Source organism: Capra hircus, chromosome 13 (genome assembly GCF_001704415.2).
Source record: "Capra hircus breed San Clemente chromosome 13, ASM170441v1, whole genome shotgun sequence".
In the NCBI taxonomy this organism is placed as follows: domain Eukaryota; kingdom Metazoa; phylum Chordata; class Mammalia; order Artiodactyla; family Bovidae; genus Capra; species Capra hircus.
In genome coordinates, this window is record NC_030820.1 from 43,255,785 (window position 1) to 43,273,047 (window position 17,263).

The 17,263-nt window shown below is 41.6% G+C and overlaps 1 protein-coding gene across 2 annotated transcripts in view; it reads left to right on the forward strand.

Annotated features, from left to right (window-relative positions):
• The window catches only part of LOC102188684 (prostaglandin F synthase 1), a 29,065-nt gene that overhangs the window by 5,921 nt on the left and 5,881 nt on the right, over window positions 1-17,263 (forward strand). The window contains exons 2-7 of one of the 2 annotated variants that reach the window (XM_005688139.3): window positions 7,943-8,082; window positions 10,039-10,206; window positions 12,155-12,271; window positions 13,218-13,295; window positions 14,881-15,003; window positions 16,658-16,767. In XM_005688139.3, the coding sequence (XP_005688196.1) occupies window positions 7,999-8,082; window positions 10,039-10,206; window positions 12,155-12,271; window positions 13,218-13,295; window positions 14,881-15,003; window positions 16,658-16,767 (680 nt within the window). In that variant the 5' untranslated portion in view covers window positions 7,943-7,998. Of the gene's footprint in view, window positions 1-7,942; window positions 8,083-10,038; window positions 10,207-12,154; window positions 12,272-13,217; window positions 13,296-14,880; window positions 15,140-16,657; window positions 16,768-17,263 lie in introns of both variants that reach the window. The other variant, XM_018057326.1, reaches the window with a different exon arrangement.

Here is a 17,263-nt window from a genome sequence, read left to right on the forward strand (position 1 = left end):
TCTCTAACTGGCCTAGTTTCAGTGAATATTGGGGGCTGATTGGCTTATGAACTGGATGTGTAGCTACAGAAGTCCAGTGGGGGTGGAAATATCTAGATTAGTGTATTTTTGGACTGCCTCAGTAAGCCATGAAAGAAAAAGGGCAGGATTTTGATCTTTTTCTTGAGTCACTTCCCTAATCTTATCGTAGTTAACATGAACGTGAGAGCTTTTTAGCATTCCTTCTAGTAAACAGGTGATCATATGATGCAGGTACTGGATGCCAGCATCACCTGCTTGATGTGTCCACCCTGGCTCAGTTAAAGGGACTGCATCATCAGCCACCGGATTAGTCCTGTCTTGGTTATGGAGCTGATCAGCATGAGTCTGGGCTGCCTGCCATATCCATTTCTTTTCATCAGGGGTTAAAGTGGCATTTAGGATGTAATAAAGATCTTCTAGGTTAAATGACATGCTTGTGTAAGTTTCAGGAATTCTTTTTTGTATCTGGTAGGATTTTCTGAAAAGGATCCCAATTTTTCCTCAATCTGGTTCATATCAGAAATTGAGAAAGGCACATGAACCCGTATAGGGCCCTCTGGTCCCGCTACCACTCTGAGAGGAAACATGCAGTTGCTTCAGGTCCTGGCCAATGGAGGGGGGATGGAAATCTCTTTTGGGGTTTCAGACTGTTTTGGAGGAGGAAGGGCTAGAGGATGGGGTCTCGTCTCTGGAAGCTTTCTCTCTGGGCAGTAGGGAGGAGGCTCATCTGCCATGTCAAAATCGGGAGCTGGTGGTTTAGAGGGCCTTTTGGGGGCTTTAGATTTGGATTCTTTTGTAATGGAGGTGGAGAGAGAGCAGAGCAGGATTTGATAGGTAGAACAGTCCTTGCAGAGAGAAGGATGGCTTCTAAGGTCCCAGAAGGCTTGAATATATGGGACCTCTGACCATTTGCCATTCCATTTGAGGAAGTTAGTGAGATCTGATAAAATATTGAAATTGAAAGTCCTGAACTCAGGCAAGTGGTTTTGGTTATCCAGTTTGTATTGAGGCCGAGTTTGAGTGCAAAGTGACTCAAGTTTATGAACCTTGAGATCGGTCAAGAATAGAGGTTTGAGGTTTCATTTTATGCAGGCCAAGGGAGAGTGGGACGGATTGGCTTGACCCCATAGCAAGTGGCTAGCGACTGTCTGGTGGAGAGAAAAGGGTCGTCACCTAATCTTTTAACTAGGCAAAGAGAGAGAGGCTCTGAAGGAGGGAGGGGCATCCTCCACATACCTCCCCAGGGGGCCTTTTGGCCAGAGGGTTCTTTGGGAACCCAGAAAGGAGGATAGTCTATGGCGCCCTGGAGTACCGTCTGAGCTTACTCGGGCTACTGGGTCAGGCGAGAATTCGTGGTGGATGGAGCGAGGTCGAATGGCAAAAGGCCTCTGTCCTGGCATTGGTCGGTCTCTTGGAAAAGAAAGTGCAGAGAAAAGAGGGAGAGAGAGAGAGAGGGAGAGACCAGTATTCCTTGGGTTATGTGGAAAACCAATAAAGCCCTCACATAGGACTTGTACCACTCACGAAGGCACGGGGCATCCTCTCGAGGAGATCTTGAAAGTCCGGGCAGGAAAGTGAGCTCGGCAGGCTTCCACGCTCCAAAGAGCTGGCTGTGGAGAATGAGAAGGACACGACCTCCGTGGTTTCGGCACCAAAAAATGTAGGGTAAGGGAGTTAGAGAAGGTGAGGTTCAGAAAAAGAACCAGACTGGCACTTTACAGAAACAGATCACCTCTAATGAGGCAAGAAGGGGCAGCAGTCAGATTAGTGAGCTGCTGCACTAACCCAAGAAGAGACTAAGTATATATAGGCAGATATGTTCAAATCTACTGTCTTAAGGGGGCCTGTTCTTTTCCAAGGTTGTTTGGAGTACTTATCTCTTAAAGGTCTGGGCAAGGAATTCTGGAGATCAGCCAGAGGCTGGACGGGCTGGGAGCTGGTCACAATCAACATTAAAGTCCATTTTTTCCCTTCGGGTGAGAGAGTTCTTTGTTTTGCATAGAATGGTGAGGAGAACCTGGACGGAGTTTTAACTCCAGGTGATATTGAGCCGTGTAACTTTCCTTCACAGCTGAGTGCTGGATGAGAAACACTGCACCTGGGTTTTGCCTCTTACTCTTGTTACTGCTTGGAAACTTATCTTGAGTAGAAAATATATTATGATTTGTAGGAATAAGCTGCACTCTTATAGGGCAAGGCCTAAATTCTTGGTCCTTGTTACTGTATTTTAATGGGAATATAACTTCAGTGCTTGGACTTAAGAGGGGCTAGTGGACTGGAAGCTCTATACTGGAAGCCAGAAAGTTTTCTGTTCATTGTGACTCTAGAGTGTACAGTTGTATGACCAGGGACTGGTCCTTAATTTTCGAGTCCCAATTTTATCCTCTGGAAATACAAAAAGAAATATTCTTGGACACTTTACCAAAGAAGATACTCAGCTGGAAAATATGCATATGAAAAGTATGTGTCATTTGGACTTGCAAACTAAAAAAAAAACAAAAAACTATTAGGTTCTCCTACATACTTATCAGAATGGCTAGACTCAAAGCAGTGACAACATTGAATGTTGTGATAGAATCTCCCTTTATGAGTCCTGGGAATGCAAAATGGTACTGTTCCTTTTGGTCAATAGTTTGGGGTTTCTTACAAAACTAAACATACTCTTAGTAAGAGATTCAGCGATTGTGCTTTTGGATATTTACACAAATAAGCTGAAAACTTATGTCCACACAAAATCTTGCACATGAATGGTTACGCTAGTTTTACTAATTGCTGTTTAGTCACTAAGTTGTGTCCAACTCTTTGCGACTCCTTGACTGTAGCCCACCAGGCTCCCCTGTCCACAGGATTTCCCAGACAAGAATACTGGGTGGATTGCCACTTCCTTCTCTAGGGAATCTTCCTGACCCAGGGACTGAACCTGAGTCCTGCTTGGCAGGTGAATTCTTTACCACTGAGCCACCCAAGTTATAAATATAGAGATTCATTGGATACAGAGACATAATTTTATCCATCTGTAGAATCTTATTTAGTGGTAAGAAATAAACTATCAGGATATGAAAAGCCATGGAGGAAAATTAAATGCATATTGCTATGTGAAAAAAGCAACCTTAAAAAGCTACATACTATATGTATGATTCCAACTGTATAACATTCTGGAAAAAGCAAAATATAAAGAGAGTAAAAAGATCAATGTTGCCAGGGATTTAGAAGAGGAAAGAAAGGGAAAGATGGCTACTGGAGCACACAATGTTCAGGGTGGTGAAACTATTCTCTATTACGTATACAGTAATGGTGGATTCTTATGTCAATATGCATTTTTTAGTATGCATAAAGCTGCTGTACAACTAAAAGTTTGAATTGTTTTGCACTCTATGGCCTTGCTTAATAGTAAAGTATCAATATTAGCTTATCAGTTTTAACAAAAGTTGCACAGCAACGCAAAATGCTAATAACAGGGCAAAGTGTGGCAGGGGATGGGGAGGAGAGGAGGGATTTCCCTGTCCAACAACTACTCTAAAAATAGTCTAGTGTTAAGATAAACAATGTAAGGTCCAATTTTTATTCCTTCGAACAGTTTGAAAGTGTTAGTTGCTCAGGGGTCTGACTCTTTGCGACCCCACAAACTGTAACCCTTCTGGCTCCTCTGTCCATGGGATTGTCCAGGTAAGAATACTGGAGTGGGTTGCCATTCCCTTCACCAGGGAATCTTCTGACCCAGGGATCAAACCCAGGTCTCCTGCACTGCAGACAGATTTTTTTTACTCTTTGAGCCACCAGTTTAGGAATCCCTAAACAGAGAGCAGAGCGCGATTTTGATCCCTCAGCTTCTGTGTTATGGGCCCAGCACACCTCTGCTATACCACTCTGCTGAATCCTCTAACAGTTTATTTCTTTTAACTTTTTAAAGAACTTTTTTGAGGATCTGCTAAGAGTCAGATTTTGTGATTATTTCATGACACCACTGTTAAAGGATTCAACACTCAAATTGTCAGTGTTTCTAATAGTTTTCAGGTCTATGAAGGTGAGCTAGAATGACAAATAGGCTATTTTGTGGTCATCACCTATGTCTTAGCAAAGCAGTTTAGCAGACTTCCAGGTGATCCACATGAAATTGTGTGGAATAGTTTTGGATAGACTAGCTTTCAAAGGGCTATTCCTTCCCAAGGAGAGTGGAATTTGACTTCAAAGGACCTTCCATGTCTGTGAACTGACTTTCCTACCTCTACAAATATGTGGCAGTTTTCCTCATCTAGAAGAGAAGGGATAGGCTGGAGAAGGGATAGGCTACCCACTCCAGTATTCTTGGGCTTCCCTTGTGGCTCAGCTGGTAAAGAATCCACCTGCAGTGTGGGAGACCTGGGTTTGATCCCTGGCTTGGGAAGATTGCCTGGTGAAAGAAAAGGCTACCCACTCCAGAATTCTGGCCTGGAGAATTCCATGGACTATACAGTCCATGGGGTCACAAAGAGTTGGACATGATTGAGCAACTTTCATTTTCCTTATCTGGTCATTTTCTGCCTGCATAGCAGTTGGCGGTGCCAGATTCTTTCATAACTCACACAGCAAAGTAACTTCAATCCATGCTGACCTATAGTACCACAAAGATAAAGTTCACTGAACTATAGCAAGGTTCAGAGATAAAATCTAAGGTGGTACAGCCTCTGAATGTCACCCATGCCTGAGGCAGACTGAAAGAAGAGCCTCGTAGTTGTAGAACTCAGCCAACTGGGGCAAAATTCCTAGTTTGATAATAATTTCTATGTTTTATTGTTTGGAATCAAAGTCACCAAAAATGGTCTTTGCCAACAAGGACCCATGGAAATTGCAGTGCCAAACACTATGGATTTGAAAAACCATGGGATTCATTCAGAAATTCAGCTAAGATTCTCCCAGCAAAATACTAAAAGGTCATAGTAATAGTGGCCTGTTTGGAATTGATATTATGAAACCTGACATTCAGACTGAATAATCCTGAAGCTTAACCTAAGATCTGAAACCACAAGAGTTACCATCAAACCCCATGACAAGCAGTCACAGGGTTGTTTCTCAAATTAAAAATAATAGATGCAAATGAGGAAATCTAATACTTCTCCTTTTATAATAAAGTGTTTTTACTTATTTATTTGGCTGCACCCTATGGCAGCATGTGAGACCTTAGTTTCCAGACCAGGGATCAAACCTGCACCTCCTACATTGGAGTCTTAACCAGTGGACTCCCAGGGAAGTCTCTATAATAAAGTGTTTTTCAAAAACCTATTTTGATATAAATCTTTAACTTCCTGATTATGTCTGTCATTATCTACTCAAAGTTTTGCCTTTTGTTTCTAGTAGAGGAGGTTCTTTTGACATTTTATGTAATGCAGGAAAAGTTACTGAAACTTTATGGGGTCACAAACAGTCAGACACAACTGAGAGACTTCACTTCACTGTAGACAGCATATTAAAAGGCAGAGACATTATTTTGTCCACAAACGTCTGTTTAGTCAAGGTTATGGTTTTTCCAGTAGTCATGTATGTATGTGAGAGTTGGACCATAAAGAAAGCTGAGCACCGAAGAATTGATGCCTTTGAACTGTGGTGTTGGAGAAGACTCTTGAGAGTCCCTTGGACTGCAACAAGATCCAACCAGTCCATCCTAAAGGAAATCCGTCCTGAATATTCATTGTAAGGAATGATGCTAAAGCTGAAACTCTAATCCTTTGGCCACCTGATGCGAAGAACTGACTCATTTGAAAAGACCCTGATGCTGGGAAAGATTGAAGGCAGGAGAAGAAGGGGAAAACAGAGGATGAGATCTTTGGATGGCATTACTGACTCAATGGACATGAGTTTGAGTAAATCTGGGAGTTGGTGATGCACAGGGAAGCCTGCATGCTGTAGTCCATGGGTTCACAAAGAGTTGGACACGACTGAGTGACTGAACTGAACTGAACTTGAACAACACAGGTTTGAAACATGTGGGGCCAAGTGGCATTTTTTTCCAGTAAATATGTACCACACTGGTAAACCCAGCTTGGTTGGAGATACAGAGGCAGAACTGAAGAGGAGACTCTAAAGTTAAATGTGGATTTTCAACTGTGCTTGGGTTAGCACCCCAATCCCTGCATTGTTGGAGAGTCAGCTGTATATATATGGACTATTTATCTCCTATCTGATCAATGACAAAAATCTCTAGTATATTCCAGTAAACTTCTTTTTTTGCTGTAATTTCTTGTGTTTGTGGATATATTTGCATCATCCAAGACATTTTTACTTTAGTCAAGTTTGAACTAACATCCTTGTATTATCTAATTTTAATGAGATGACATTAGAAACACAAGCTGGAATCAAGATTGCCGGGAGAAATATCAATAACCTCAGATATGCAGATGACACCACCCTTATGGCAGAAAGTGAGGAGGAACTAAAAAGCCTCTTGATAAAAGTGAAAGAGGAGAGTAAAAAAGTTGGCTTAAAGCTCAACATTCAGAAAATGAAGATCATGGCATCTGGTCCCATCAATTCATGGGAAATAGAGGGGAAACAGTGGAAACAGTGTCAGACTTTATTTTTGGGGGCTCCAAAATCACTGCAGATGGTGACTGCAGCCATGAAATTAAAAGACGCTTACTCCTTGGAAGAAAAGTTATGACCAACCTAAAGAGTATATTCAAAAGCAGAGACATTACTTTGCCGACTAAGGTCTGTCTAGTCAAGGCTATGGTTTTTCCTGTGGTCATGTATGGATGTGAGAGTTGAACTGTGAAGAAGGCTGAGCGCCGAAGAATTGATGCGTTTGAACTGTGGTGCTGGAGAAGACTCTTGAGGGTCCCTTGGACTGCAAGGAGATTCAACCAGTCCATTCTGAAGGAGATCAACCCTGGGATTTCTTTGGAAGGAATGATGCTAAAGCTGAAACTCCAGTACTTTGGTCACCTGATGCGAAGAGTTGACTCATTGGAAAAGACTCTGATGCTGGGAGAGATTGGGGGCAGGAGGAGAAGGGAACAACCCAGGATGAGATGGCTGGATGACATCATGGACTCGATGGACGTGAGTCTGAGTGAACTCCCGGAGATGGTGATGGACAGGGAGGCCTGGCGTGCTGTGATTCATGGGGTCGCAAAGAGTCGGACACGACTGAGCGACTGAACTGAACTGAACCAGATCTTAAAGTAAAACAATACTTTGAAAGATCAGCCAACAGGGGTTTTAGCATGCAAATTGTTTCTTATTCCTGCAGGAAATGGAGTGGGCTGACCTCAGTGGTGCTGACCAGACAATTTCAACCTGGCTAATCAAAATTACAATTTTGATGAAGCCATTTATCCAAAGAAGACAAACAAATGGCCAATAGGTATAAAAACATGGTCAGCATCACTATTCATCAGGAAAATCCAAATCAAACTATAAGATACTGTCATACTTGTCAGAATGGCTATTATTTTAAAAGGCTGATAGACACAATAAATGTTGGAGAGAATGTAGAGAAATCAGAAGACTTGTACACTGTTAATAAAAATGCACATAATGCAGCTACTATGAAAAATAGTATGAATGCTCCTCAAAAAATTGAATATAGATCTGCCATATTCAGCAATACTTGTTCAGTTGCTAAGTTGTGTCCAACTCTTTGCAACACCATGGACTGCAGCATGCCAGGCTTCCCTGTCCTTTGCTATCTCTTGGGGTTTGCTCAAACTCATGTCCATTGAGATCCAACCATCTCATCTTCAGTCACCCCCTTCTCCTCTTACCCTCAGTCTTTCCCAGCCTCAGGGTCTTTTCCAATGAGTCAGTTCTTCACATAAGGTGGCTTCAGCTTCAGCTTCAGCATTAGTCCTTCCAGTGAATATTCAGGATTGATTTCCTTTAGGATGGACTGCAATCTTACTTCTGTGTTTAAGAAAAAAATTATACTATTTTCTTCCCTTTGCAGATTTCTCTTAATAAATAAGAAAATCACAATTTGTCTAGCCAGAAAAGTGAGAGAAGATGAATCAAGTGAAACTTTTTTCTTTAAAGATGAATGATGGATACTTCATGCCTTTGTTGGGATTGGGCACCTCTGCTTCTAAGGTAATCAGGATGGTGTTAGAGATGGAGGAGTAGCAGACTCGGGTCCTGATCAGAACCAGCCATTGTGTGAATTTGGGAAATCCAGATGGAGCACCCTTTCTTAATTTATATTATGCTTCTCTCCAGGGTAGCTTATTTTGTGCATTAAGTCAGTGCTTTTTGAATTTTCAGGATGGGTCCACCTTTTCCCTTTATTCTCATCTGCTGTCCAGTTGTAGCCATTTCACAGCAGATTAGAATCAATGACTTCCCTAACTGGTGTCCCATCATTCCCGTCAATGGTGTCCCAGACAATAAAGAGTCTGCCTGCAGTGCAGGAGACATCAGTTTGATCCCAGGATGGGGAAGATCCCCTGGAGAAGGAAATGGCAACCCACTCCAGTATTCTTGACTAAAGAATTCCATGGGCAGAAGAGCTTGGCAGGCTACAGTTCATGGAGTTGCAAAGAGATATGACTGAGTGCCTAACACTTTCACAATCAATGAAATCCAGCTGTCGTGATTGGTGGTTTGGTCACTTAGTCGTGTCCGACTCTTGCAAACCCATGGACTGGTAACCTGCCAGGTTCCTCTGTCCATGGATTTCCCAGGCAGGAATACTGGAGTGGGTTGCCATTTCCTTCCTCATGGGATCTTTCCAATCCAGGAATAGAACCCAGGTCTCTTGCATTGCAGGTGGATTCTTTATGGACTGAACTACAAGGGAAGCCCATTTACCATGTATCAGAGACCTTGATGCTAATTTGCTTGTGATGCAGTTTCTCTGAAATTTCTAACATCCAAGTTGTCCCCTCCTATGTACCCCCAATCGTAGAGCATCCAGAGAAATCTTGGGGATAAAAGGACCTAGAGAAAGAGATTAATCTTTCATCTCAGTGGGAGTTTCTGTGGTCTAAGGTGGAGATAGTCCCTTAGAGGTCAGGCTATGAATACTGAGCTGTGGGAAGAAGCATGCGGCACATGGAAATTCTTTCTCTGTTTGGAAGACTGAACTTCATGTTTGATGCCCCAGCAGGAGAGTCATTCAGTGTATGATGTTGAAGTCTGACACAAGGACACTGGCAGGAACTATTGCTTAATTTTGACTTGGCTTTTTCCTCTGTGAACAGTCAGTTCATCTCCATGGGACTAGTTAACTCATCAGGAGTTTCAAATTAAAAAACAAACAAACAAACATATATATATATATATATATCCAAGAGACATTTTTCTACTGAGTAAAGTAACAGGGGTAATGGAGAGGTGAAAATTTTAGATAATTTCAGAAGACCAGCCTGGTGGACCAGCAAACCAGTAGACAGCTAAGAAGAATATCAGTTTTGAAGAAGAAAATGTTAGCTAAGGAAGAACTTAGTTAGCCAAAAAAGAAATAAATAATAAGAAATTTTTAAGTGAAAAAAAGTGATTTTTTTTTTACAGTTTTATTTCTTCCTCAAATGTCATTTGAAGTGTTTCTCCAAGTTTACTTAGGTAATTCACTAATTTATTCCATCTGAAGTTATGTCCTCATTGCACTGATAATTTTTTGCACTGGATATCTGGGTTGAAACCAGTTTAATAATCTCTTACAAAGTGAATTAATTTAGAAAGGTAACTCTATATATTATGTAAATCTACACGTCATGTAGATAGTGGAAGTCCAGAAATAGAGGGTAAATGATATGATGTGCTGGGACCAGTTCATGAACTCAAAGTTTCCATCATAAGTATCTTTTCCCAACATTGGCTGCATGAAATGAGCCATGGTGGGAGTATTTCCACCATAGAAAATGGCTAATGCTATAAATCAGGACTCCTGTTCTTCAGACTCAGTTGCTAAATATTTACCATGAAATTAAAGTCAATATTACGTTTTGTCACCACTAGCTCTTAACTCTTAGAGTGATGGCTTCTGCTTGTGGAATTGGTTCTCTGTTCCTGATTTAAGTAGATCTTTATCTTGTTATGCTTTTCTAGGTTGTTAAGAGTGAGGTAGAAAAAGCTGTCATGAGAGCAATTGATGTTGGCTACCACCATATTGACTCAGCATATATTTACCAAAATGAAGAAGAAATTGGGAGGGCCATCCAGATGAAGCTTGCAGATGGTACCGTGAAGAGGGGTGATTTATTCCTCACTACAAAGGTGCTGTGTGCAGCTACATGTGTACCTGTGGGGAGCTCACTCTTTGAGGAATCATTTCTTGGCAAATTCTTCTTCTCACTGGTTTAATTCCTGTTCACTCTCAGACCTTGAACTATGAGAAGGCTGGTTTGGAACAGATGAATAACAATATGAATTCTGTGGTCAGATTTCCTGTATTTGAATCCAAGTTCTGTCACTTACTTACTTTGGACAAACTACTTAAATTCTGTCCCGTAGTTTCCCAAGCTGTAAAATGAATAAAATAATATTTACCTTACAGGATTTTTTGAGTATTATTAATACATCAAAAACAGATGTAAAGCTTTACAAATATTTAATGCATTTTAAACGCTCATAATACTAGTTGCTATTATTGTCATAAGGTTTAAAACTCAAAGTGGATTTATCTTTTCCAACTCTGTCATACTCACATTTTGATGTCATGACTTCATCGTTTTTAGCTGTAGTGTGAGAGAGAGCAATTTATCAGAAAAGATAGGGTTATGGAAACTAAAATCAAATTTTAGCTTTTTAATATCCCATATATTTGACTTTGTGAAATTTCTTAACCAGAAAAAAAAGTCTTTAGACTTCTTTAAACCTTAGTCTTTTTAATCTCAGCCTATATAGCATTATCAATAGACATTTGTTTCTCTTTCCTATAAGATAGGAAAAATTATACCATGGAACTCATATGAGGGTAACATTCATGTTTATAAAAGCATTTCTAATGTATTTTTTAAATCTCTCAACCATTTTTACTCATATAATTTATATCCACTGATGCCATATCTAAAACAAAAAAACTTAATATTTGAATCGGATTGGAAAGGGAACCTGAGAGGAATTTTCCCCATCATGTTCCTTGAACGGACTTCTAGAAAAAAAAGCATTTGAATTGGAGGTAATGCAGCCCAAGAGGAGGGAGACGGTGTTCATGGTAGTGAACCCATCCTGGTCTATGAATGGATATTCATTCCTTCCAGCTCCAGAGGTATCCCTACATCACTAACCCTCTTAACTCTCATCTTCCATCCTCTTTTCATGGGATCCTTTTGTTTCTTTATCCTTAGTAATTTTGATAGATTTTCCTTATATTATTACACTTAAAATGAAGTGACTAAAACACCCTCTACCCCAAAATTCCTAAGAGACCTAACTTTCTTTGGCAAATCTAACCATTGAATACAGCTGATATCACAATCACTTAATGTCCTTGTTTAAAATGCAGTTTCCTTGAACTACCCTGGTGGTCCAGTTGCTAAGACTCTGCACTACCAATGCAGGGGGTTCTGGGTTTGATCCCTGGTGGGGGACCTAGATCCCATATGCCACAATTAAGAGTTCACTTGCCACAGATAAAGATTTGGTGTGCTTTACAATATTATGTTGATTTTTGCCATATTATCATGCTGTACACCTTAAGCATACAGTGAAAGTGAAGTTGCTTAGTCGTGTTCGACACTTTGTGACCCCATGGACTGTAGCCTTCCAGGCTTCTCCATCCATGGGATTTTCCAGGCAAGAGTATTGGAGTGGGTTGCCATTTCCTTCTCCAGGGGATCTTCCTGACACAGGGATTGATACTCAGTCTCCTGCACTGCAGGCAGACGCTTTACCCTCTGAGCCACCAGGGAAGCCCCAAGCGTGCAGTGTTATATGTCAATTATCTCAAGAATAAATGAACTTTAAAAAATAATTTTTTAATGCAATTTCCCATCCCAGTCTCCAGACATCTTTATGTTTCCAGTTTTGAGAACACCTGTGTAAGACCATATTTTAACTTCCTACATTGGTGTCTTACTTCAGTGCGAAAATAAACTATGATGATAAAGAATCCCGAGCTTCACAAGTGGGTTTCTGGTTGTTTCTGTTTACTCACCATTATATTCATCTCTCCTGAATATTCTTAAATGATCCCACCCAACTTCTCTTTCTGCCACTGCAGCTGTGGAACACTCTTTTCCATCTAGAATCGGTCCAAACCTGCCTGGAAAGCTCGCTGAGAAAACTTCAACTGAGCTACGTGGATCTTTATCTTATTCATTCCCCAACAGCTCTGAAGGTTAGTGAGAGTTATTTTACTTTGGTTATTAATGTCATTAGGAGTGAAATAAAAAGAGGACATAGTTTGTGAAAGTGGGCCATATCATACATAATACTTTGACTTTCTCTTTGTTTTTTCTTTTTTCTGCACCTATCCCCATTCCAGCTTACTATTCCAGTCCCAGACCGAAGGGTTAGTTGTTGTTCAGTTGCTGAGTCATGTCCAACTCTTTGCAACCCCATGGACAGCAGCATGCCAGGCTTCCCTGTCCTACACTGTCTCCTGAAGTTTTCTCAAGCTCATGTTCACTAAGTCAGTGATGTCATCCAACTATCTCATCCTCTGTAGTTCCCTTCTCCTCTTGCCCTCAATCTTTCCCAGCATCAGGGTCTTTTCCAATGAGTTGGCTTTTTGCATCTGGTGCCCAAAGTATTGGATGGATTTACTGGTTTCAGTGTCTTTGCCTCGATCTTGTGGACAAATGTCTAAATTTTCCAGGCCCTGTACTCTTGAATTTCCACCTCATGCCCACTGGTGTCTGGGGGAACATCCTGATGTGGAAACTAGGGAAGGCACAAAATGTATAATGAGGATGAGACTCAGCTCTGAGATGCCCACAAGTCCCTTTCTCATACAACCACCTCCAGGTGGAGAGCAGGGGCGGAAGAGTCTTACCCCACAAGGATCGGGACCAAGGAGCCCATTTGGCCGTGGCACCACTCTGGGCTCTCACTATGATGGGGTCTTGGGTAACTCAAATTGTCCTTACACAAGCAATATTTATTAAATCTTCATGGGTTAAAAACATTTCTAGAAGTATACTTTTTTAATGTATTACTTTACCCTCTTCCTTTCAAGAACAAGGCTAGATTGTTTCATTAGTCTCAAGGTCTAAAGGCTCCAAACAGCTTGGCTGAAGCCAGACACAGCCTGATATAACCTCCTCTTCTTTCCTGTGTTCCAGCCTGGGGAGGACCCAATCCCAGAGGACACCCATGGAAACATCACTTTTGACACAGTGGATCTCTGTATCACGTGGGAGGTGAGTGCAGCTCCAAAGAGGCCATATCTTTGCACACTGAGAGAGACAGAAGACTCACAAGGAGCTGAGGGGAGGTGGACAGGGTCCAGTTCTGCCTCTTGTGTAGACGTGGACAAGGCCATGAATGTCCCTGTACCTCAGTTTCACATTCCATCTGTGTAGATTCAGTAAGTAGTTACTGAGTGCCTGTGATGTACTTAGCCCTGGGTACTTCCATGTACTCAGGCTATACCTGTGAACAAAACTAAGGTCTCTGGCCCCATAGTGTGGTAGGTTCTACTGGGCAGGGGAGGAATGCAGTGATATAGGAAAGTGAAGCTGATTCAGGGAACTGAGAATGCCAGGATGGTTTGGGGGCACAGATAGGCAATTAAAAACAAAATGGACATGGGGCAGTGCTCCCAATACAGGGGCCCTAGGTTCAATCTGGTTGGGGAACTAGATCCCACATGCTGCAATTAAGAGTTCACAGGAAGTATTAGTTTCTCAGTCATGTCTGACTCTTTGCAACTCCATGGACTATAGCCCTCCAGGCTCCTCTCTCCGTGGAATTCTCCAGGCAAGAACACTGGAATGGATAATCATTCCCTTCTCCAGGGGATTTATCCAACCCAGGGATTGACCCTGTGTCTCCCACATTTTGGGCAGATTCGTTACCATCTTAGCCAGTAGGGAAGCCCCAAGAATACTAGGGTAGGTTGCCATTCCTTTCTCCAGGGGAATCTTCCTGACCCAGGAATTGAACCTGGGTCTTCTGCATTGCAGGCATATTCTTTATGATCTGAGCCACCAGGGAAGCCAAGAGTTCGCATGCTATTGCCAAAGATCCCACATGCTACAACTGAGAACTGGCACAGCCAAATAAATAAATTGAATAATTTGTTTAGAAAAAGAAAAACAGAAGGGATATTGCAGTCCTCTTTGAGAAGGTGACATTTGACCAAAGACTTTCAGGAGATGAAATTTATTAAGCGAGCATCTGGAGGAAGACTGATGTAGGCATAAAGAAAATCAAGGCAAAGATAAGGTAGGAGAAAGTCTGTGTGTGCGTGCTAAGTCGCTTCAGTCGTATCCAACTCTGCGACCCTATGGACTGTAGCCCATCAGGCTCCTTTGTCCATGGGATTCTCCAAGCAAGAATCCTGGAGTGGGTTGCCATGCCCTCCTTCAGGAGATCTTCCTAAACCAGGGATCGAACCCAGTTCTCTTGCATGTCTCCCAATGGGAGGCAAGCATGGCAGCTTCCTGTTTCCCAGGCTATGCCTAGCTCAAGCTCCTTTCTCCTAGCGCTTATTCTGCTAGTGTTTTACCAGATTTTTCTAGATGATCAGCTAAAGATCGTACTGGTTCTGTTAACCCTGCCTGGGCTGCTTTCATCCTTTTCTTTTTCTATCTTCTTAGCCAATTAAAAAACTATTTTTAAAAATACTTCTCATTCTCCTATTTCTCATCCTCTTCCTATTGGCCAACTCCTGTCTCATTTATTGCAATCTGCATCTTGGATTCTCCCTCACCCAGAGCCACTCATGCTACCATTTAGCATGCTTCTCTAGCCAGTTACCCCTCACCACCCCTCCCACCCCAGGCCCTGGAGAAGTGTAAGGATGCAGGGCTGACCAAGTCCATCGGGGTGTCCAACTTTAACCACAAGCAGCTGGAAAAGATCCTGAACAAGCCGGGACTCAAGTACAAGCCTGTTTGCAACCAGGTAATCCCCTCATTAATCTGCCCCCACTCTCTTCTCCCTCCTCACCAGCTTACTCTTCCTTCATTTCAGCAAAGTCACCAAATGGCACTTCCCTCTTTTCCAGTGACCTCGGGACATCAGCTGATCCAACAGAACAGAATGTATTTTAAGTTAATGAAGATATTGCTAAAGATTGCATCCATTTATTTTTATTTCTTTTATTTGTTTTTGTTCCCATGTCATTTTACAAGAAACATCCAGGAGTCAGGTTGAAGTATAATCTACTAAGTGTTACGGTAGTTGGCCCTAGAAATTCAGAGCTAGCAGATGATTGACCTTTTGCATAAAAGGTCAGAAATATTGGAACACTCATGCATCAGAGAGAATGAGTAATTCATCTTTTAACAGCTCTTTTTAGTTCTTTGTCATGAGATAACCACTGGGATTCTTTTTTGAAGTTTTTATTTTATCTTGGAGAACAGTCAATGAACAATGCTGTGTTTGTTTCAGGTGTACAGCAAAGTGATTCAGTTACACATATACATGTACCTAGTCCATTTCAGATTCTTTTACCAATTGTTGTTGTTGTTCAGTGGCTCAATCATACATGACTCTTTGTGACGCCATGGACTGCAGCACGCCCGACTTCCTTGTCCTTTGCTATTTCCTGGAGTTTCCTCAAACTTATGCTCATGTGATGCCATCCAACCATCTCATCCTCTGTCGCCCCCTTTTCCTCCTCCTCTCAATCTTCCCCAGCATCAGGGTCTTTTCCAATGAGTCAGTTCTTTGCATCAGGTGGCCAAAGTATTGGAGCTTCAGCTTCAGCATCAGTCCTTGCTGATGTTTTTTCCAATTAAGTTGCTACATAATGTTGGACAGAGTTCCCTGTGCCAGAGAGTAATTCCTTGTTGGTTATCCATTTTAAATATAGTAGTGGCTACATGGCATGAAATCACTCCCAAATGACATGAATGTACTTAATGCCTTTGAACTGTATACTTAAAAATGGGTAAAATGGTAAAAGTTTGTAATGTAGCTTTTACTCCCATAAAAAACTTGAAAGTTAAAAAAGTTTAGAAGTCTATTTGTTAAGATAAACTCACATTAATGAGCAACACATGCACTTCCTTATCTTGGAGAATAGGGAAGGAAACCATGAGTATAAAAATATTAATAACTGGCAGCACTTCTTCCTGGCAGATGGCCTACGTTTCTACATGATCTTATCTCCTTTTAGATATCTCACATCTAAAGGCAATCCATATATTAGATATTAGTAAGGCTTAGTGTTTTCTTCCTTGTAGATAAAAATAAAAACAGAAGTTCTAAAAAATGTTTATTTTTTGTCCTTTGGGAGATTTGCCTTTGCTTTGGAGATCACTGATTTGAGAAAGGAAAGAAAATTGGCTGCTAAGCATTCTTTCCTGGGGAGGGAATGAGGGATGAATAGATAAAGCACAGATAAAGCCTAAATAGATTTTTAGGCAGGAAAACTGTTGGGGTCTTGTGCACCAAGGTCACAGCTGTAGATGACGGTTATGTGCTGGCCCTTGTTGCTGGTATTTCTAAGTAATTCTGACACCGTGACTATAGCTCTGTGTGTTCCTTGTATGTTTGGGGATGGTGATCCTGCTGACCCCACACTCTAGCACTTCTGCTTGGCAATATACAGGTGGAATGTCACCCTTACCTCAACCAGAGCAAACTACTAGAGTTCTGCGAGTCCAAGGACATTCTCCTCATTGCCTACGCTCCCTTGGGGTCTGACTTAAGGAAGAAATGGTAACGATCTCTATAAAGGTATTCTGATCCTAGATGCTGCGTCTTCTGGAGCCATCTTTCAACTGTCCGGGGGAAATTAAGGATAATTAGCAGGAATGATCCATCTTTGCAAATCCTTTCCCTAGCCTACATTTTGAGGACTCAATAAAGTGTTATTGAATAAAAAGTAATTATTGCGTGAGTGCTAAGTCACTTCAGTCGTGTCTGATTCTTCGCAACTCTATGGACTATAGCCCAGCAGGCTCATCTGTCCGTGGGATGCTCCAGGAAAAAATACTGGAGTGGGTTGTTATTTCCTCCTCCAGGGGATCTTGCTGACCCAGGGATCGAATCTGCGTCTCTTATGTCTCCTGCATTGGCAGGTGGATTCTTTACCACTAACGCCACCTAGGAAGCACAAATTATTATTACTAATTAAAATGTTCATCCAATTCAAAAGTTTTGGCTTTAAAGATTGACAAGGTTTCCAAGTCATGATTCTGACACTTAGCAGTTG